At 41.2% G+C, this 22,797-nt stretch overlaps 2 protein-coding genes across 5 annotated transcripts; one reads left to right on the top strand and one right to left on the bottom strand.

Moving 5' to 3' along the window:
- Positions 1 to 3,544: 3,544 nt before the first annotated feature.
- prrt4a (proline rich transmembrane protein 4a) lies at positions 3,545 to 10,191 on the top strand. Of its 2 annotated transcripts, none has more exons than XM_086028175.1 (3): positions 3,545 to 3,631; positions 3,709 to 3,946; positions 6,987 to 10,191. In XM_086028175.1, exons 2-3 carry the CDS (start codon positions 3,763 to 3,765, stop codon positions 9,029 to 9,031), a joined length of 2,229 nt encoding a protein of 742 aa, XP_085884301.1. In that variant the 5' UTR covers positions 3,545 to 3,631; positions 3,709 to 3,762; the 3' UTR covers positions 9,032 to 10,191. The 2 variants fall into 2 exon arrangements, with proteins under 2 accessions (XP_085884301.1, XP_085884300.1); XM_086028174.1 differs by having other exon boundaries at positions 3,709 to 4,231.
- On the bottom strand, positions 9,188 to 22,560 carry impdh1a (IMP (inosine 5'-monophosphate) dehydrogenase 1a). Of its 3 annotated transcripts, none has more exons than XM_086028178.1 (16): positions 21,725 to 22,560; positions 20,448 to 20,546; positions 18,489 to 18,537; positions 17,934 to 18,035; positions 17,749 to 17,823; positions 16,606 to 16,812; positions 16,431 to 16,518; positions 16,160 to 16,359; positions 15,785 to 15,875; positions 15,618 to 15,713; positions 14,564 to 14,707; positions 14,097 to 14,238; positions 13,854 to 13,997; positions 12,674 to 12,757; positions 12,439 to 12,455; positions 9,188 to 11,668 (listed from the first exon to the last, which is right to left on the bottom strand). In XM_086028178.1, the coding sequence occupies exons 1-16, from the start codon at positions 21,943 to 21,945 to the stop codon at positions 11,565 to 11,567; spliced, it is 1,863 nt and encodes a 620-aa protein (XP_085884304.1). In that variant the 5' UTR covers positions 21,946 to 22,560; the 3' UTR covers positions 9,188 to 11,564. The 3 variants fall into 3 exon arrangements, with proteins under 3 accessions (XP_085884304.1, XP_085884303.1, XP_085884305.1); XM_086028177.1 differs by having other exon boundaries at positions 21,710 to 22,558; XM_086028179.1 differs by lacking the exon at positions 12,439 to 12,455 and having other exon boundaries at positions 21,710 to 22,559.
- Between the last annotated feature and the right edge of the window lie 237 nt (positions 22,561 to 22,797).

The following is a 22,797-nucleotide window of genomic DNA, read 5'->3' as shown; positions in this document are numbered from 1 at the left end:
CGGCTTTTTGTTCGTATGTGTTTAATAAACGACTTCTTTTTGTTAGTGCTCAAACACGATTAAAATCTATAGAAGCACACTACCAAATACCTGCAGCAGTCAATTAAAAATTTTTTTTTCTCCTTTTGTGGTGGATTTTGAACGCTGTTAGTCTGTACTATTAATTAATTAATTAATTTATTTATTTACTTGTACTGTACCGGATACTGTTTATTGTTTCATACTTTATAGCTCATGTAACACATTGCATTTAGTTTCTCTTTTGTTCAGAAACGTTTCTTGAATTTATCCGTGGTTTACCTACCAGATTCACTATTCAAGATAATTTGCTGGACATGTCTCATAACAGGACAAAAGAGTCTAAAGCACCCTACACAAATTGAGTCAGCCTTTTTTGTTTGCAGCGGCCATTTTGGGGGTATTCCAGGGCTTGAAATTGATCAACTTCTGCAAGGGAATTTGTCCAAATGAGCCAAAATTGTTTATCTTTTTTTAGGATACACCATCTTATGTGGGCAGAGCATGTAGTAAAAGTTTCATGAACATTCCGAGGATTTGGACTGGCATAGTGGTTGTGGAGGGCCCATTTGTCACTATTGGCAGCATGTCTTTGTGATGGCAGACTGATCTCTACTGCAGGTGTACCTAATGGAATGTTTGAAACATGAAAATATTTTTTTGCTAGATGTATTCCATCATTTACCCATATCTTACATTTAGTAATTTCATGTGTCACATTTTGTCTAGGATGTGGCGAAAGCCCATTTTGGCACAAGCCCTTGTTGTCCCTGACTTTGCTTGTGCAGCTTTGTTGCTGCATCTTGTTCTCATTCCCGGTGGGATCCCACCCTCCACCGGGGTCCCCGCTGACTTTGTCTTGCCGGATTACGACTTATCCAAACAGCAACCCTGATGGATTTAGACCACCAAGTGTTAGGCACTGATCATTTGGTGGCGTCTCTCGCTGACCTCATGTGTTTAGCCTGCCATTGTTCCTTTCCGGTCGCCTTATTCACGGCTGGCTTGGTGCTTTCCTGTACCCTCGCCCGAAAACGGATGGATCACACGGAAGGAAGGTCACATTTTTACTGCACTTACCAGCTGTGTAAATCAAGTGAAATTTCATTAAATGTTTCTGTGGCTGTCAGTGGTGGGAAGTATTTGTATTTTGTTGTATGATATTTTTTTTTCTGATAACATTTTACTTTTATGCCCTACATTTGACAACATATCTGTCATTTCTACTCCTTACTTTGACAAAGTATAGGCTAAAAAAATGTAAGTACATTACAGAGTAGGAGAATTTTCGGAACTTCTGTCATCATAACAGATTGTGACAACTGACTACATACAGTGGAAAGTTATACGATGATTGCAATCTTAAACATGGGCGAGCCAGTGGAAAGAGATAATGTGTGACTTTGTTTTACATCCAAACTTATGTGGATCAACATCTATTTTAGAACAGCCCAGGGAATTGAATTAGGCCACGGTGTCAGTGGATATCCCCCTCCACCCCACTCTGGATAACTGCACTAAATATGAGCCAATTTGGTTATCACGTACGGTTCCTCGCGGTTTTTCATGGCAAATCCAGGAATTTGATCATCACATTTTGATGCTAAGATCCACCCGCGTTATATTTGATATTGTAATATTAGGTGTATAAAGTTCAGAAAGTAGTCTCGCCCATTTGTCTAGGATACGTGCTTCGGATTTGGGTTTAGTCAGATAAATTCTCATCAAAATAGCATACAAGCCTTTATATTATGCAAAATTGGTTTGTTACAAACCAAAACAGCCTTCTTCCTCTTGGATTACCTGCATGGGTCTTTGAGACTTTTTCATACATTCTGTTATGGTAGACATTTTCACCCAATTTTGTGTCAATTGGTGAAACTGGTGTTGGGGGAGGATTTTTCGCCCCTTCCAGTGGGAGTTACTGAGGAATATATGGGAGGGTCCTATTTGGGAACCATAAAATATACACACATGTAAAATACACATTTTTCAGGCATGGTATAGCCATTAACTAACATGAAAACCAGAGATCTTATAACTTTTTATTGCGGCAAATTATTTAATGTTCTTGTGAAAAATAATTATTGCATTGAGAACCTCCTCTTGGGTGTGTTATCTTAGATGAAATTAGATTAGATATAATTAGATACAATTAGATTAGATTAAATACAAGTAAATTAGATTTGGATGGATTCATGGATGGCTGGCTGCTTTATTCATCCTGTGAGGGAAATTAGATTGCCACAGCAGAAATATCCACATTATATAATTATAGGAACAACCACCACGTAAAAATAAATAAATAAATAGAATACACAAGCAGAATTTGAGAGATATTTTAATATAATCTAAGCAGGAAGACAAAAGGTGGATTAATAAGGTATTGCCTGTTGTTCTGAATAATAAGCAATAAGTACAGTCCATTTTTTTTTTTGGCATTCATTCACACTTAGTGCATGTGGGAATTATAATATGGAAAGTGATATACAATGACATGTTGATGAATTATGATAAAGCCAATCTGTTAATATGCAATATGAAATAGTGCATAGTGTGTCGCTTAATAATCATAACATAGATTCATTGTAAATGCATAGTATGTATAAAAAATATTGCACAGCATCCAGGAGTATTTTTCTCACTTCACGGGAGACTTCTGATTTAAGTAAGGACCAGAATTTCCTCAGGAAATACAATCTCCTAATTCCCTTCTTCTACACAGCATTTATGATGGTTTTCCATCCAGTTTGTTGTTCAAGACTACTGCAGCGACATCTCAACATCCTCCCCCATGATTATAATAGTCATAATGATTTTAAAGTGCACCCAGTAGAATGGTCACTAGGTTGCGCGCATGCTCACGGCCCCACCTGACACACTGCCATGCATTATGCATCTGCCTTGCTATTCAAAGAGAATTTTCTTCTTTGCAGGAGCTGCGTGTTTGCCACTTTAGCACAAAGGCCACAAGAGCATCAGCTGTCAATAGCGTCCGATGCTGTGTATTGATCTGCTGTGGTTGGACAACAGTTGGCTACTGCCCGCCTTTGTGGCGGTCAGTTGATGAGTCATGTCATCTCACATACTTCATGCAGACTGCAAATACACATTTAGGATTTCAAAACTGGCTTTCAAACATGGTTAGGTTTGATTTGTTTAATAAGGCTCTACCCCCAAGTTAAGTTCGGTCACTGAAATTAGGGTTGCAACCCTACCCTACTTTGAAACCCTAACCGGGGTTAGGAGTTCAAAGTAAGGTCTCAAATCGGGGTTAGGCATTCAAGTTAGGGTTTCAAATTAGGGTTTCAAGTCTAGGTTAGGGTTTTAAAAAAAGAGTTAGTTAAATGCAAATGTATGAAATTAAAAATGAAAAACAACTGAATTGAACTAAGACAGTGATTTTTTTTTCTTTTCATTTACCTCTATACCACGCTTTGAGAGCATTGATGTAGAGCACTGTCAGTGTGTGGAGTATGTGGGCCCTTTCTGCAGGAGGTGGGGTCTACAAGAGTGTGTATGTGTGTGTGTACAAAAAAAAGCACACTACGCAGAGAGAGTGCAGCTATGCAGCGATCCAGCGTTGGAAGCAGCAGACTGAGCTACTGATGAGGTAAGAATAATGAAACAGGCACACTCTACTCTAATCGTGCTCATATTTTTAAATGTCTACGTTTATTGTGCCTCTAGGGGGACAAATCATCAATCCAAGATGTGATAAGTGGGATTTTATAGACCCTGACCATGCTTTTTCGGTGGACACTTTACCTTCTGTCATGGCTTCTCTCATTTCGTGCCGCTCTGCTAACCGGAGAGCATCCCAAGGGATCCTTACGTAGACCTTTTGATTCTGGTTTTGAAGAAAACATGCTTGGACGTTCCTCAAGTCCATCTGTGAGTTGGGACTACGGTCGGCAAGGAGTTCTCGGTGAGTATGATGTCGAGGAGGTTTTGGAGACTACGCCATCACATAAAAGGGATGAGGAACCGAAGACCGAGAGTGCTGCAGAAGTTACCCCATCAATAGCTTCTTCATCAGAGGGAGTTATGCTGAACGTTTTCCCAACTGGGCAGCCTGCTCCAGATCTTTCATCCAACAAGGAGAACAGCTCTTCACCTGTAGCCACTGGCAGACCGGGAAGGACCGTTACAAATAAAGCTGTCTTTGATGATGTGGTTCCGATCAGAGGAGCTAACATAGAGACAGAAAGAGGTAGAGTGAACCCCGGCTATTTGTCGGGAATAGGGACAAAGCCCTTCCATGAATAGTATTTGCAAGTACAGTAATTGATGTCACCCCTAGAAAAAAATTATAGTTGCCTATTTTACTAGCTTAACCGTAATTATACCACAAACTGATCTCAAAACACTTGAATATCTTTTTTAAGTCGCCGTACAACATGAACCATAAAAATATAAGATTTACACATCATTTGATTTAGAAATAAAATGCACATGAAATGCAAACTCTCCGTAACTTCCACTAACAACCCAGTCTAAACTTAGCTGCTTAGTTAAATCGTTTAGTGGTTTTTCACAACTTGCTGCTCTCCAACAAGGAGATGAACAAAAGGTGTTTGAGCCATGAACATTTCCAAGGACATCCTTTTCTATGCCTTTCTGTGACTCTACCAGTCTCTCTGTTACGACCTGGTGATGACATTGACACTGGAAGCTCAGTGGCCACATTCTGTTTCACGTGTTGATCTCGTGATGTCAAAATGTGAACAGCATAATGAAGAGGACTGTGTATACTGATATATAGCATTAAAAAAAAATCCATTAGCAAATTACTACTTTCCTACTAGCCAGGGATTTGGCACCATCTTTGGGTGTTTCAGAAAGTAGCATACAGATTGTCAGGCTTTGAAGTTTGGATTCAGACACACAGAGGCGCTGACTTTGCCGGCTGAGGATGACCAAGTGGTGCATCACAGTTCTGAGGATCGGGATTTCGCTTCCTCCCTCATTCCAAAAACATGCATTCATTGAAGAAATCCAAATTTCCATAGGTGTGAAAAAGAATGTTTGGTTATTTGTGTCCTGCAAATGGTTGGCTGGGATAGCTTCCAACTCACACAGAACCCTAATGAGGACAAGTGCTATAAAAAATGGATGGAAGCCAAGAATAGTTGAGCGTGGTGTTTTATAAATTGATCCTCACACTTGTTGTTTCGGACCACATGTGAGTTTTACAATGTACTCTGTTGAAACAATTAATTGACATTCATAGAGGGCAAATTCCCAGGCAAGGACTTGATGATGACGTTACTGGATGAGCAATCCATTTACAATGACAGAGGACAAGAACTGGGACACATCCCATTTTTATCCACTAATAAATCTGAGCATGAGCATCCTTTTTTATAAATGAGTTCCACATCACTCATCAGGATCTCTCTGAAATTATTCAATAACATACAACAACCCCTCAGTATATTTATAGTCGGGAAAAATGGGAGCGGCGGAGAAGTCGATATTGTCTCACTCGCATGTGCACTCGTTACTTGCGCTTGCTCCCCACTCTCTGTGTGACCTACTTACAAGCCTGTTCTGCTTCATAATGCATTGACTTCACATACTACACGTCATTTCTTTAGCGTACATCACTGGATAGACTGCATCCTCATTAGTCCTCCCATTTTCTATAGTGCCATTGAAATTAGCCTGTTTTGAGGGGGCAGTCCTGTCACATGCGAATGAGACACTGCTCATCCTGCCCCCCTTAGTGCCAATATCGATTACAGCTTTCGTTAGAGTGACAAGGGGTAGATAGTCGTAGCTATGGGGTTGTGTCGAGGCGAGCAGCCGCTACTTCTACAAATTACTTCAATCTAGAGTGTGAAGGAAAAACCAAGCCTCCAAAAAGACAGCGAAAATAATGGATTGTATATTCACTCATAGAAGCAGCACTTTATCACCAATCCGAAGTATTTATACTTGTCAAGGAGTGTAGCAGATCCATGCATTTGGCACATGCAGCGGACACCACTGGTGGGCTGATTGAGCCAAATATCGCCCAATATCAATATTATTATTGATATTAATCAATAATGTCATGACTTTGTGTTTGAATTCCCACTCAAACTGTGTAGGTATGACTGAGTGTAAATAGTTGTGCCCTGTGATTAACTAGTGACCAATCCAGGGTGTCTCCACCAACATGCTAAAAACTGTGTACTACAATATTGAACCCCAAGAATAGCACTGACACAGACTTGAACGGAGAATATTATTCTATTCAAACACAGGACGCGCGAGAACGTGAGCAAGAATTAAGCGACCAATGAAAAACTTTGTCAACAAAAGGTTGATACTGAAAAACTCAAAATACAGAAAACTATTGAGGTGGATGGGCAAAGCATAACGAGTTTGCTGCCGGGTATAGAACTAAGCAGAGGAATGAATGACTAAAAAGGAAAATAATGAGCATGGGAATGCATATTCCATATAGGAACAAATTCTGATAGCAGAAACCAAAACAAACCAACTAAAGGACACCTAACTGCACTACACTTTCTAAGACTAGAAAAGCAAATATGAAATCATAATCTAAACCACACAGATTTAAAACAAAAAAACAGGTACCAAAAAATAAAAGAAGAGGGAATCAAATGCACTACACTACATAATTCAGGCTGCAAAACCAGTCTAGAAAAAAAACTATTAATATCGTAATATCGTTATCGAAATCTATATCGAAAGCGAAACAAGTACTACAAAGAACGTGGTGGATTAAAAAAAGGGCGAATAACAGCTACAAAGCAATATTCCGGTGACTAGCTCCTGTCCATCCAGCGTTTATGAACCTAACTAATGATAATGCTGAACAAATATGTGCCAGAGACTCCGCACATCCCTCTGACCAGGCACTGAAAAGATAACAGACCTTTCAGTACCAAAATACAGGCTCATGACACCTTGACTCTCATCATTAACTCAAATATTCTTTTGTTGTCGTTTGACAGAAGGCTCCCAAAGTGCTGATGATGAGCAGCAACTCCCAAAACCTAGTGGTCCTCTCCAGACATCAGTCGCACCCTGTGGAACAACAATCCCAACGTGGACTTCCATGTACCAGGATGAGTTTCCACCCAGTGGCTCCCCGGGTCCTTCTCTGGATCATAGTCCTGCCCTTTTTGTTCCTCTATACTCGGACTGGAACACTGCCCTCGCCACATGGGGATTTGCCTGGGAAGCCCACATCTACGGTCTTGGGGCTGTCTTCACAGTGTTCAGCCTGATCTCAGTGGTCTGCCTGTTGGGCCTACCCTTCCGCTGTCCATCTGGGAGCCTCTACTTCACCTTGCTGCACTTGTTCCTCGTCGGATTCTCAGGAACTCAGGCTTTCTGCTTGCTCTATGACGCTTACAGACATCAAGACCGTCTCCCTCCTCTGAGCTCTCTGCTGCTCTCCCAGCTTCCCTTCCCGTGTCTAATATCCGCGTTCTCCCTGGCCTTCTTTGTTCTTTCTCTGCGCTCTCGTAAGCGTCTTTCCCTTTCCCTCGCCATCTCCCCCTCGCTCTCTGCCCTCCCCAAACCTTGCCTCCTGCTGTCTTTATCCCTGGTGCACTTTGGTGTTTCTCTAGGCTGCATTGGCATTCTCCAGCTCTTTCACAGCCCCACTATCATTCTCCTGGTCCCTCAGGGAGTCTTTGTGTGCTTGACACTTTTTCTGTCAAGCTCCTATGTCATCTTTTATTGTCTGATACAAGTGGACACAAAACACATCTACAGGCTGGACGACAACGGTGAGTGCGGAGGATCTCCTGAGATGACGCACCCCACAAGTTGCCCTTTTGCAAAAGTGGAAGACTGGGGTCGGGCAGCAGGTGCCGGAGTCGGGGCTTCTTTGTGTTTGTTAGGATGCGGAGGCCTACAACTCTATGGAATCTTACACGCTCTTGGTTTTGGCGGGGTTGAAAGCTATGGCTTCCTGCCCTGGCCCTGGTGGGGATATCAGATCGGATGCCGGCTGTGTGAGGTCGGAGTTTGCCTTGGTTTGTCTCTCATTGGCACGCATCCTCTGTTCTGTCACAACAAGTCTTTCAAGGCTCATCCCAGGCCAGGGTCTTGGTCTCGACTGTCCTGCAGCTCGCCCTCTCGTGGAGCCACCCTGCCCTCTTTGGGACATTCACCCATAATTTCCTGGTCTCAAGACAAACCACAAAAGAGGGTAGAGTGTGGTGTCACGACAAAGGGGCAGTCGGAGGTTCTTCCTCTTGGCTCGATGGTGGATCCGCCTGCAAATGGTCTTGATTGTGTCTCTTTGCCAAACAAAGCCCAGACTGCTGTACTACCAACACCCGCCAGCCCAACACACAAGGCTAAACATGTAGACTTCCAGCTATCCTCCCTGACTTTAGGGACTGACTCTACTGCGGACCTACGGCCTCCATCTCCAATAGACTTGTCCCGCAGCATCGACCAGGCTCTGTTTAGTGAATCCCTATTTGCCCACAGCATATTTGGCTTGCCGAGACTCTTTCCAAGTTCCTCCAGCCATTCACTGGGCTCTCCCAAACAAGGCACATCAAAACAAGGGCCTGCCTCTGTGGAAAGTTCTCTTTATCGAACCTCTTCCTGTGGAGACCTGGATCAAGAGAACAATTCGAAACCTTCACAGCCTCACGGTGTACTGAAATCTCACAACAAAGCACGCATGTCATCGGAACAGTCTGATTGGAAAGGAAGCATCTCCGGTTCAACTCTGGGCCTGTGTAGCCAAGCCAAGGAGACAAGAAAGCTACGCTCCAATTCTTGGGCCAACCGAGGGCAAAGCATGGCAGAGAACAGCCTCCCGCGCGCCATCCCTCACTTGTCTTACTATAGACGTTACCGAACCTTGAGCGTCGCCTCAAAAGACGGCCAGGGATCCGGACGACTAGTGGGGACGAAACACCTGAGTGAGAGCAAGCAGCTGGAATGGGATCTGGCCGTGCAGGCGGAGTTTGTCAATGTTTGCAAGCAAATTGATGCTTTGAGCATTTGTAGTGACACCATTGACCTGTAGACAGTTAGTGAAGTCACTGTATGCAATTTGAATGCATACTTGATGCGATGAGATTTTATAGAGAAATGCAAAAATACCCTTCTTTAACAGAGCAATATCCGGGGTAAATGATGTGGGGATTGGGAAGGTACAGGTACATCTCAATAAACACACATGTAAAGAAATAATTCACTTTATTTGTTATTATTTTGATGATTGTACAGCAATCCTTAATATTCACCATCCCAAGAAATTGGAAGACAACATGAGAAAAAAAAAATCTAAATTATTTTTCATATGTATATTTAAAATGCCCTTGAAAATAATTTCCGCATGCATGTCAAGACAATATAATGAGTTTCAATTTTTAAATGTAAGTACGAAAATAGACGGACTTTTCTACCATATTTTGATTTATTGAGATGCACCTGTATAGTATTTTTGCAGTAAACCTTAACTTATTTTCCATGAATTCTGAATTTGTATTGTATAGTACTCGGTATATTTAATATAGTAAAAAGAAGATTTCTGGAATCAATTTAATTATTGCAGGAACGTGCAATGCTACAGCTATTATAGTCTTATGATGACATTATGCTTTTTTAAGAATTTCATTTGAATGATCATAGTGTTGTTCATAGTTCATAGTGGTGACATTCACTGGACATAAAAATTAGCTATGCTTTTGCAATCTAATGAAATACAAAAGCAACAATTGTCTCCTTATCGTGATAGCAATACTCAGTTTTGATTGACACTGTCAAATAAACGTATTCATTTTTAAATTATCACCTCTCTGACAGTGTCAATCAAAGGTGATCAATTATCAGAACAAGACCTTTTTGTCAATGTCCTCTATTTAATCAAGAACAAACGTGCACCTTCCAGCAGTCAGACACACACACACATCCAAAACAGCCCCTTTTACAGCTCAAGCAGCAAATACATATTATTATATATTTGTACAAGTTTGTCCTTTTGTTCCTATTGTAATAGGCAGTCCATTTTATATTAAGAGTACACTAGAAGATCTAGAGAGAATTTACATACAGTACTTACCATTGGGAGAAATTACCCTTAATTTGCACTAAAACAGTGCAAGTGTGATGCTAATGAAGGAATGTACAATGTTGATTTTTCTCCAACAGTAAGCAAATAAAATACATTTTTCAAGACAATGACATGTTTGTGATGTCTTCCTTTTATGATGAAGTGTTAAATTTTCAAAGCAAAACTTGTTTTTCTTCTTATGTACATGAGTTTCTAATACGGTACACGCTCAGTGGACACTTAATTAGGTACAGCCATACAATCAATCCAATGTCACCTCTCTTTATTATGCAGTGCATTTTTACGCCACTGCAAATTATGATAATATGAAGATTGTTAAATTAGGATGAAATTAATAGCGTTATTATCATCTAAAATGTATTTATATACAGTATATATTTTGTTGATATAGTTCTTGATCTTAGTAGATTGTGCAGACCAGGGTTTGGCAAACTTGATTTGATTTTTAAAATGGATAGATAGGCGAAGTCATTGGTAGATTAGTTAAAAATAAATACATACTGTATTTTTCAGACCAAGTTCCACAGTTTTTCATGGATTGCAGTCCTGCGACTTATACACAGGTGCACTATATATTAAAATTATAGCTCTGACTGGTACCCAAAATACCCGTACGCTAATCGTGCTGACGGCAACAAACGAGTTCCGATTGGATTTGAAACTTCCACTTCTAACTACGGGAAAGTTTTTCTTTTTAGTTTAAAATGGCTTACATTAACTAGAATCCCGCGTCGCATTATGGCCAATGGTAGAATCCTGGTCGATTACTGCTGAAAATATAAATCGTTGGTGTGTCACACAATAGTCACCATAACTACTACTTCTTCCATGACTACTTTTACTTGCGGCATCTACATGCTTAAGAAGGTGGCGCTAATGCACCAAAAATATTTGCCAACCTCCTAAAGAAAGTGGAAAAAGAAATACAAGAAGAAAAAGAAGAAATAGTAGTCATAGCAACTAATGTGGGAAGTATCGCTAGTTTAGCATGTGGCTTCCACCACTGCAAAAAATGGAATCTAAAGTATTAAATCAGCTATAAAACTGTTTTTTTTTTATTTATTTACAAGAGTTAAATTATAGAATTATATGAATGAATAGATACATTTTAACTAAACAAACCCTTGTGGAAAAAACAGCAAATTTAAAGCAACAAATTTACAGACCTTGTAATAATGTGAATGCTCGGTAGGCCTACGTGCCCCACGGGCCATACCTTGCTCGCCCCTGGTATAGGTATACCTACTGTTTTGACAGCTGATGTCAAGTCTTCGGAAAGTGGGACAAACATATACCGATTTTTAAAATGTTAGAACCCAAACATAACAAGGAACAATCAGGTCACATAATTAATTAACCAATGCTTAAAGAACGAACTTCTTTAAAAGAATCAGCCAGACAAGTTCATGAGAGAAGCAAAACAGTGCATGATGCCTAGAAGGTGGTAATTGTGAAATATGAAGGTGAGACTTTGGTAGCCTGTTCACGTGTACATCGTTCGTCTGTTTAGCAGGGCTGGGGCGGGGACATCCGGTGCCGAGCGGGCGCTTCCTTTTCCTCCGGCCTCAGTAAAGTCGCTTCTCATATCTGCAAGTGATGAAAAATGAGTGAAAATTGACATTTTCCCATGTGGTGATGACATAATTACACTTCATGCCAACCACTGTGCCTGGTGTGCCACAGAAAATGATCCAACTTCACTTGATTGGACCAACATTTTATTATTCATGTCCATTAAAAATGTCCAGTTTCCACACTGAACAAGTGCATTTAAGATGAGACCATCACTATTTCAGAATAGAGTGAACCCCTGCTTGTTGTAGCTAGCACAAAAGGTTTGCTATTGGCTATAGATTCCATGAGATGGCGGCAAAGCAATGTTTTTTTTTATTAGACAAAGCTATGGCCTGAAGAAATGGCTCTCCTCACCTCAGTTCAACAAAGGTGCTTGGCACCAAGTGGCCACCAGAGAAATGTTTTTATATTTTGAAGAGATGTGGCATTGGCCAGAGTACATAAATAGAAAATCGTTGACTTTTTAGGCGAATAACAGAGGATACCGCCGCCAAAACAAGCAAGCAAACAAACAAACAAGCAAACAAACAAACAAGCAAACAAACAAACAAGCAAGCAAGCAAGCAAACAAACAAGCAAGCAAACAAACAAACAGAAAATCCTGATTATTTAAAAAGTACAGTTTTGTTTGGTGGTGTGCTGGGAGATTTTTGTATTGTAAATTACGTGCCTTATTGGCTCAATAAATGAAATACTGTGTATTGTAATGGTGTGTAGACCAGTAAGAAACATGTTGTGGATTGTGTAAGAAGATGGAGAAAAAGCAGCAGGAATATACTTACATGGAACAAAAGAATATCTAATATGACAGCATGAGTAAGAAGAGGAAGAGAGAAGACAGTATGATGTTTGATGGTCATTGCATCCAACAATAAGGACTGAATAAAGTGAGTTCAAAACAGGGGAGAGTTGGTAAGGGTCTGCCACCACGCTAAAGACAGAAGACGACTCAAATTGGACCACAAATGCACATGCAATAAAGAATAAATAAAGATAAAAGTTTCAGAAAATACTCACGAGTGAAGGCCATGGACTCCACCTTCCATCTGAGCTGACATTGTTCTCTTCTCGAACTTCAGCTCTCCAGAATACATCATTGACCTGAGAAGTGAAAACAACTCTCTATTAGAGGATGGGGGTAATACTTTACTTCATCCATCAGATGGTGGTATTCCTCTTTGTTTCAGATTACTAATGTTTCAGGGGGACACATTTTTGATTGCCTGTTTACAGATCTCCAAAGTGGCTTCCTACGCATCCAGCGTGACATTAAACAACCAAGTAATCATTTCTTATCTTCATATTTTTAAAAATGTGTCTCTGAGCAAGCCGCACTGTGGGGCTAATTTAATAATAACCGCGCCCACACTACATTTCTAAGCCAGTGGGTGCTGTGGATGTCCCCGCCAGGTCAGCCTCACCCTTTGCGCCTCCCTGACCAACAGTCACCAACATGGTGCAAACAGGTGCCACGTAGCCCCCAAGGACACATAAATAAGCCCCATGCCTGTTGATAGCTCACCAGTGCTAGGACATTGTGATTTTCTACTAATTTTGTAGAAGTGATCATTTTAAAACGCAAACACTTGCAGTGGGTTTATTTGAATAAAATATTGCATATTAACATTTTTTCTGTTTTTTACCTTCCTGTTAAATCAGTTTCAAAAAGACTTGTCACCCATCAGTTGAACATTACATCAAAGCACAAAGGTAAACAGAACCGCACTGGCGCACTGAATTTTGTTGTATGCAAACATTAGCATTAGCTTATAACAAGCAGCACATACTTGATAGCTCAGTCAATTTTTTGGTCGGGGTGACAAAGGATTGTATTCTAAGAATGAAAGTGATGCAAGAAGGACAAGTTTAAGTTTTTTTTAATAGTTAATAAATAATAGTGATTCAATAGGACATTTTGTTAGTATACTGAATTATCGGTAAGTAGGTAAGTAAGTGTGTACGTGGGGGTGTCTGACTTCCTGTTCCTGCCACCACTCCCTGTTCTTTTGCTGCTGGGTGGGGTAGCTAAGCCATCTGGAACAACTTGCCATATAAACAGTAAATGCCAGTTTCATTTTATTGGACCTTTCCCTAATGTGTGTGTTGTATAGCCACTCATCTGAGAGACAAATTGCAAGATGGAATGTACTGTATGTGTCGTACTTCAGCACTTCGTCCTGATTATTATTTTTCTTACCGTAAAATTGACAAACTCTTAGCTCCGATGTCCTGGCAGCCATGTTGAATGCCGGCAATGAGGTATGGCACAAATTTCTGAATGGATCCTTTGTCTTGGACTGACCCCGACACACCTTGAGCCACCTTCACTTTGTCTCCCTCGCTGGACATGCAAAAAATGATACGTGTAAATTGATAGCATCATGCGACAATGTTTGTTTACAGTAAAGCAAAAGGAAGCCACTGGACCACTTTAGCCCACCTGAAGTAGCGTTTCTGACTGTTGTTTTTCTCCATGGCATCCAAGGAGCCCATTCCTCTGTACTTTTTCAAACGTACTCCATCGGAAAAGAAATATTCTCCGGGAGCCTCGGTGGTTGCCGCAAGCAGTGAGCCCATCATCACTGAGCGTAGAAAACAGCGGTAACAAAAATTGTAGAAACAACCCTCAGTATGATGACATTTACACACCACTGCAAATTACAAACACATTTACAAACATACTGTCAAATTAAACACTGACAGTCTCAATCGAAACAGCATTGTCACATTAGTAATGGCAGAAATCTTGTTCTGGTCCAGTTTACATTGTTCAGGTGTACCTAATTAAGTGGCTAATGATTGTACCCAGTGACGATTCCAGGATGTACCCCAGTTGGGGTAGGCTCCACTATACCCTAATGAGGACAAGTGAAAATGGAAAATTGAAGGAAGAATTTCATGTCTCACCTGTCGATGCTCCCAGAGCCAGCGCTTTGACCACGTGCCCGACGGTCTGAATGCCCCCGTCAGCAATTACAGGCACACCAAAGCGGCGGGCGTACTCTGCAACCTTGTACACAGATGTTCCTTGGGGACGCCCGCATGCCATCACTGTGAGGCCGAAAATAAAATAGCAATCAATGGTCAAACATATACCCTTGGACTGAAGTAGCGCTGGATAAATGAATAAAAACCTCAAACATTTAATTGATGGTATTCTTTCCATCTCATTTTGAGACATCCTCTTTTGTTAGTGGTCCTTGAACACACCTTGTATGAGGTGAACCAAGTTTCTCTAATGTTTATTATTTATCGTGTGTGGATGCCAAAAGCTGAGTTTGATAACTTTGACTATATGCGATAAGTGCCTACGGTATAGCATATTTGTTTGCCGATGTGTCTTGTCAAGTCAGTTTGTGCTAGTTAGCCTGTTATTCAGACTAGTATGCTAGCATATACTATTGCTGAGCCTCATGTTGAGGTGGTTTGTTTGTGTTGAATAATTGAACTACTGATTGCAGTCATATATGATGCATGGTGTTGATGCTTTGCTGATTAATCTATGTCTGCGTTGTCACAGACCACAGCAAATAAATCAGTTCAAATGGGAAACCAGTCTGTGTTCACTTGAGCAAACCCCTCTGTACCTTACTACTCTGAACATTTAAACTACTGGTGATATCACCTCTTTTTCTTCAGTCTCTCTGTTTTGACCCAAGACAAATAAAATGGTTCCATTATGTTAAATTATTTTCTATACTTGAGTGTTGTTGAGGCTTGAGTATAACCCTAACCCAATTTGTGGACTGCATTTGAAAAAGTTTTCCAGTTCATAATAGCATTATGATAGCATGACATTATGATGACCTTGTGACAGCTTTTGTTGTGCCTATTAGTCATTAGCAGTTTGTCTCAATTGTGAATAATTAAGTGGTTGGTCAACCCCATTTTTCTCATTATAAAAACATCAAGGGAAATGAGTGAATGTTTGTTCACAAATGCATTGCACACTATCATTTACCTTCCTGGGTGATGCAGATGGAACCGCAGCCCATGCCCACCCTGAGAGCATCCACGCCGGCATCAATGAGGTTTTTAGCCTGAGCAGCTGTTACCACTAAAGTGAGACAACCGTGTGAAGTGGTGATGATGGTCTGTAATTGAAGATCTCACAGTAAAAAAGCTCACCGTTTCCTCCAACCACCTGGAGTTCAGAATACTTCTGTTTGATATAGTTGATCATGTTTATTTGGTAAACTGAGTTACCCTGGGAGGAGTCCTATGAAGATGAAGATGGGAGGTTGAGTCAATTTTTTGACATTTATAGAAGTGTTTGTCAAAGTGTGGTGTCAGAGAAATATCAAGTGGCTCATAAGTAATTGAACTTGTTCAACCGATAATATTTTAATGGAAACATCACAATTCAAAATAGTTCCAGAGTGTCTTCATTCATCTGAAAATAAATGTAGAAACACTGTTTGGAAAGATTTGATCTATTTCATGTTGTTGTGTTTTTTTTTACTGTATAAACTTGACTTTGATCATAGTGCTGTCGAAACCCACCAGGACCACCACGTCCACCCCCGCCTGCATGAGGAGGTCCAGTCTGTACTTGTCATCGTCCCTGGTACCAATTGCTGCACCGCAGAGCAGCTGCTTGCGGGAGTCCTTAGAAGCCAGAGGGTAGTCTCGGTTCTTCTTCAAATCAGTCCTGGCGATGATGGCGACCAGCTCGTCACTGTCATTGACTATTGGAAGCTTACCTAAAAAAGTGACACAAATGTGTTTTTAGTTCGAGTATTATTGTTTATCTTCTCCCATAGCCCATGTTTACCTTTTTTGCTCCGTTGTAGAATGTCATTAGCCTCTTTTAGTGTGACACCAGCGGGTGCGACAACTAGATCCTCCCTTTTTGTCATTGCCTATAAAAATAGTTCGGATTGAGTATGAATGACAAGTATATAGCATTTTTGTGATCTAAAACTGATAATGATAAACTGAATACACACCTCCTCTAAGGGTCTGTCGTGGTCCTTCTCAGACAGGAAGTCAATGTCTCTGGAGGTCACGATGCCGACCAGCTTGCTTCCCATCTTGCCGGTCTCTGTAACAGGGATCCCAGAGAAACCATGGCGGATCTTGGCCTCAAACACGTCGCCTACCGTGTGTCGGGGGCTCATTACCACGGGATCCGTGATGAAGCCCTGTTCAAATTTCTGACAAGAACAAAATATGCCAGAGTAAAGCATCATTTGGTTTTAAGTGTGGTTTCATAGAGTCATTTTTCAAAAACCCTTTCACATCAGAACCCGTTGGTCGATCGTAGTCAAACTTCTTTTCTGTCTAGCAAAATGGTGGAAAACAGACCATGGTTACAAAATCAGTGGCTGCTTTGAACTAGACAAAAGAATGTTCAATAAAAAGTGAACAGAGGGACTTATTTTCCTTTGTGTCACTTTGCTAAATAATTGGAAAATGGATCCACTTCCTGTTCTGGTTCTCCAGCTCTGTTGTGTGTCAGTCAATACAGAAGCATTGGAGCATTCACATGAGCACAAAAAAGGCTTACAAATCAATCTGATTTCATGCCTTTAGTTAGCTTTCTCTGGTCTGAAAGTCTGAACAAGTTTATTGGTCCAACATTCCCTTCTTTGTGCTCTTTTAAACAAGGACCAAAAGAACTCAAATATATTTCAAATAAACAAAACATTATTAGATACAGAAGAGATGGCCTTGATGACTATAACACCTGACCAAACAAAGCACATCAATGTGAAAAGAAACCAAACAAGGGGGGAACAGACCAAGTTTACAAAAACAGATGATTTGGTCCAGAAGTAACCAAATCCGAAAAGGGAACAAGCAGAAAAGGGACTCATAGTTTTTTTCGCATTCATACTGCAAGTTGAGAGAATCCAGTTCATCAACTGGGGCCTCAGCAAATACAGCAGCAATACCAAGTGGCAAATCTCGACCGCCTTGTGTTCACATTTCACAGGTTAAGTCAACTGTACAAGGACTTAAATAATATGTGTCGCTCTAACAGAGTTTAAGTTGTTTGGAGCATTTTCACTTTTCAGGCTAACTAAACAACCATTCCTACCTGGATTTATTTCTTTTCATTCAATAGCAAGTCCAAATTCATATCTCACCTTGACTTTGCGCACCTCATTGGCCTGGAACTCAGCTGTACAGTTATGATGAATGATTCCAATTCCACCCATCAACTGAAACCGGCCAAACAGAGACAGCAGGTACTTTATTTTTAGTATGAGGCAATCAGACAGATAAACTGGATGAACAAAAACATGCCACATGAGCACCAGGCTGCACTCACTGCCATAGCGATGGCCATGGATGACTCTGTGACTGTATCCATGGGAGATGAAATGAGAGGTGTCTTCAGTGTGATCTTCCGTGTTAATGCAGAGGTTAGGTCCTACAAAACCGCAAGCAATTGACGCAATATTTGTATTGTAACAAAAATGGTGATGCCGGGCGATTACATTTGCAAACGCTGCACCTTGCTCATGCACAGACCACATCGCAGAGTTACATCCGCAGCTCATTTCTTAATCAAATGCTGCTTTTGTTTCATTGCAGGCAATGAGTCCAAAAGCCAACCTCAGGCCATTAGAGAACAAATTCACTTGCTTGAGGTCGCGTGACACAGGTGTGTGATTGTAGCGAGCACCTGCTCTCAGACAAACAACACACATGTGACCCGAGCATGAAATCAATTTAACGTCCCAGCAGAGTTTGCAAAGGTGAAAACAAGCAGAGGCTAAAAAGCGTGCGATACTGCCGATGCAGATTGTGTGGGGTGATACTGAAGTATTCGTGGTCAATTTTTTCACTAAATGAACCATGGAACATGGTTGTTGATACTCACCACTTCCTCAGAAGTAAAATCAATGAAACCAGGCAGGATCAAGAAGTCACTGGGAAGGGAGACAAAAACCTTATTATAAGAACTGTATTTGATAGACTCATCATGTGTACATAAAAAATTATGGGAAAAGAGTTTTAATGTAAAGTATACACATCATTATGTGTCTTAAAAGGGGAGTCAACCCAAACATATTTTTTTCAAGAATATGTTCTATGCAGGCCCACTAGTTGAAAAAAGGCATTATGATTAATATGAAATATGAGTTAAAGTGGGAAGTCAACCCTAACATATTTTTTTTCAAGAATATGTTCTATGCAAGCCCACTAGTTGAAAAAAGGCATTCTGATAATTATTGCATTATTGGAATAAGAATTAATCCACTAGTTTTTAGCCATCTCCGGGGGCGGCCATTTTGTCACTTCTGTTGACCTAAAATGACATCACAACTACTCAGGGCTCAGGTACCAACCAATCATGGCTCAACTTGAGGAAACAGGTCAGCCGTGATTGGTTATTATGGCTAAAAATTGGTGGATTATGTTGATTAATTCATATTTCACAAACACAATATTAATCAGAATGATGTGTTTCAACTAGTGGGCCTGCATAGAACATATTCTTCAAAAAATATATATTTAGGTTGACTTCTGCTTTAAGTGTGATAATATTAAGTATCGTCATACCAGTATTGTCATTGTTGCTGTCAGGGGACTATTATTGTGGTCAATACGGCTGTTGTTGTGCCCATTATTCTCCCGTCCCTCACCGGCTGCTCAACCCCTCTATCCTGTATTCTCTCTCTGTCAATCCCCTCAGCCACTCAACTCTTTCCATCTCAAAGCAACAGACGGTCAGCACGCAGACCGTGTGTTTGAGTTGAGGTTTCCTCCTTAAAGTCAAGTCAAAAATTTTCTCTACAATATGTTCTATATGACTTCACTTGTCTGAACATATTTGGATTAATATAGCGCTTATGGAATATAAACAGCAAAATCCACCTGTTTTTATCCATCTCAGTCATTTTGCCACATAGGCTTAGGTAACAACCAATCACGGCTCACATTTTTTCTGGGTTTGGTCATGGGATGTCCGCAAGCTGAGCCATTAGGCACTGTGAAAATGGAAACCCCCTGAGATGGATAAAAATGTGTCGATTTTGCTATTTAATTCATATTCCTTGAGCGCAATACTAATCAGAATACCGTGTTCAGACAAGTGAGTCTGCATAGAACATGTTATTGTAAAGGAAATGTTTGACTTGACTCCCGTAGGGAGTTTTCCCATGCCTCCATCGCCAAGTGCTTGCTCATTTGAGGCTCAGTTGGTTTTCTTAATACAGGTATCAGTGTGGTTGTTGACCTGCTCAATGTGTAAAGTGCCTAGAAATAACTTCGGTTATGAATTGGTGTTCTTTATTGTAAATAAAATTGACTAAAGATCTTTTACCAAGATACCTGGGAACTTATTAAACTGTGAAAAATGTCTGTTTTAAGGCCATCAAGGGTGAGCTTCACTTTCAATCTACATTTCCCCTTATTTAAAACATTAATCTTCCAATCCAAATGGAAATATTCTGTTCTGAATACATCGGCTTGACACTGATACACTCTGCAAACACTACAATACCCATAAAGGAAATGAGTGACACCATTAGCTCACGCACACACACACACACACACACACACACACACACACACACACACACCCCCACACACGCACGCACACCCCCACCCCCACACACACATACATGCTTTTAACATCCACTCAGCACTCAGTCATCCTTGAAAGTATGTGACTCAAAATAATCCTCCATATAAAACCCATGCAGATATGTTATCACAGACAAGATTACACAGTTAATGGAAGACAGTGCAGAACTCTGTGCACTTCTGTTGCACTTTCTGTGTCAGCTGGGGAAATGTATGTTGTGCACACAGCTGCGTTGTTGGCATCCCTTACTTGTATGTCAGCCCGTCACCGATGGCAAAGAGCTGTTGTGCTGTCAGCCCATCCTCGGGAACGTAGCCTGTGCCTCCGCTGATCAAATAGTCGGCCATGCTGAAGTACACAACACACATGCTCAGAATTTGTGGCATAGACATTTTTATAATGTTTGGAAACAAAAGGCACTAGGTTACTTCCATGTGGCTTTAAAGTATATGCTGTTTGTTTAGTTGGTTTGATTGATTGTGTAAATTCAAATTTCCAGGAAACATTAAATTGTGATGCAAATCAAACCAAAAATGTGGAGAGAGGATTTGCTACCACTTATTCTGTGCAGGATGGCAGCAGTCTATACAGCGACCAGTCCTATGGCAGTCAATGCAAATCTGTCTAAGGTCTACACCATTTTAGTTACGATCATTTTCCGCAGAAAAATAGTGTAACAAAGTGACTTGTAGGAGACGCTTGAGTTGCAACAAATGTTTTTGACTTGTCTTGCACACATACTTGCGCCAGATCCTCCTTCAAATCATCACAGGAAATGGTAACAAAAGGAATCTGTCCATGTCAATGGAAACTCCTTCTATACACTTAAGACAACAAGCTCAGCAGGGTAAGAGGATTTAGGTGCGTGATAAACAGACTTGTAAATTTGCAGCGCAAACAAACCAAGGGGAAAGTTCACTCTTATGTCAGGGTTTCAACAAAAATAAGGGTTGGGATCCAAAAGCGCAGCACAAATATTATTGAGTAAAAAGTAAATGTACTGACAATTAGTGTCATCGATCATCTGTCAATCACAAGGCAGAAAAAACGTAGACAGATAAAGATTTACACTCTCATTCACCTGCACCATGGACAATTTAGAGTCTTCAATGACGCTAACGTGCCTGTTTTTGGAACTTGGGAGGAAGCCAGAGTACCAGCAGAAAACCAATGCGAGCCTCAAAACCTGGATTACTTGGAATGTCAAGATCTATGAGGTACACGTGCTAACCCGCAGGTCATCGTGCTGCCTAGGGCAATACCATCCATTCATTTCCTATGGCGCTTGTCCTCATTTGAGTCATCAGTGACCTGGAGTGGTGGACAACCTGGATTGGTTGCCTGTCAATCACAATGCACAATAACAACCATTCACATTTACACATATATTGAATGAGTTTGGGTCTCAGGGAGGAAGTAGAGGTCAAATTCCAGAATGAAAGAGTTTCACTTTACGTCTGAGCGCAAACTGATGTTCAGGTCTGTCAGTGCAGGCTGACAGTCAGACTAACCTCTCTGGTTCATACCCGGCTTGAATACGCGTGGCGCTGTACCGCTGCGCAGCCGTCTCGTGCCCGTGGCTGTGCGTCGTGGAGTGGGCGTAGGTGCCGTACAGGTGGGGCTGCTCCCCATCTCTGCTGGGCAGGCGAGGCCTTGCCGGTTCCATGTCCCCCACAATCCTCCTGTAGTCAATCTGATAGTTGTCCCTCTCCCCCTCCCCAAAGCGTTCATAATTATGACCCTCCATCTCGAGGAAATCCAGGGCTACGACGGTTCTAGGATCGTCGACTCCCAAACAATGTCGCCCTCTTGCAATTAGAAGCACACGTTCATAGCCAGCGCTTGGAGTGCATGTTCACACAAACACCTTTCAGACACACCTGACATGTCCTGAAGCTGTCCTGTCATCTGTTTGGCCGCCATCACAGCAGGACCGCAATGAAAAAGTGATGATTTCCAATTTAAAGTGTCAATTAAATTCCGATAAAAAATAAAGCAGCCCAGTAGTACTCCAGTCTCTCAGTGCTCATCCTTTGAACTACTAGGGAAGACTTTTAAGATGTTTGTAATCAAGGTACACATTGTTTATTTCCCTGTAAGGTCCTTGCGGTATGAGAAGCAGCTGAGGATGGGAGTCAACGCTTACTCTTAGGCAGCAGGAGATCTGTTCTCCCTTGAGGTCCTCCCCGCCCCGCCACAGAAATCAGTGCTGATTGGTTATTCCTCAGGTTATTCCTAAACACAAGCTTCTTGCCACTGTTCTCCTGGAGCCGGTGGAGCTTAAGTCTGTTTCTGACAGTAGCGGACGTCACTCTGCCTCAAAGAGGATTGGGAGCGTTAATACAGGATGGGATGGAGAGAGGTGGGTGTGCAGGGTTGAGTGAGGCGGTTGGGCTGAGGGAGAGAGTGCGAAAGAGAGCGGTCAAGAAGACACTTGAACCCTCCTAGGGATTAGCATGGTGTGAATGCGCATGTTTATGCCAAGCTCAAGGAGACGGATCTGTGAATGAGACCTAGGTCACATCACACATTGACGTTTTCAAGCGAGCTTTGACTCTGGTTAAGGCAGAAAGCGGTTTAATTGAGACTTGTGTTTATT

This window comes from Filicampus tigris, chromosome 4 (assembly GCF_054856515.1).
Source record: "Filicampus tigris isolate MCC_2025a chromosome 4, RoL_Ftig_1.0, whole genome shotgun sequence".
Lineage (NCBI taxonomy): Eukaryota > Metazoa > Chordata > Actinopteri > Syngnathiformes > Syngnathidae > Filicampus > Filicampus tigris.
Note: the sequence above shows the minus strand (reverse complement) of the source record. Positions and strands in the feature narration are given on the sequence as shown.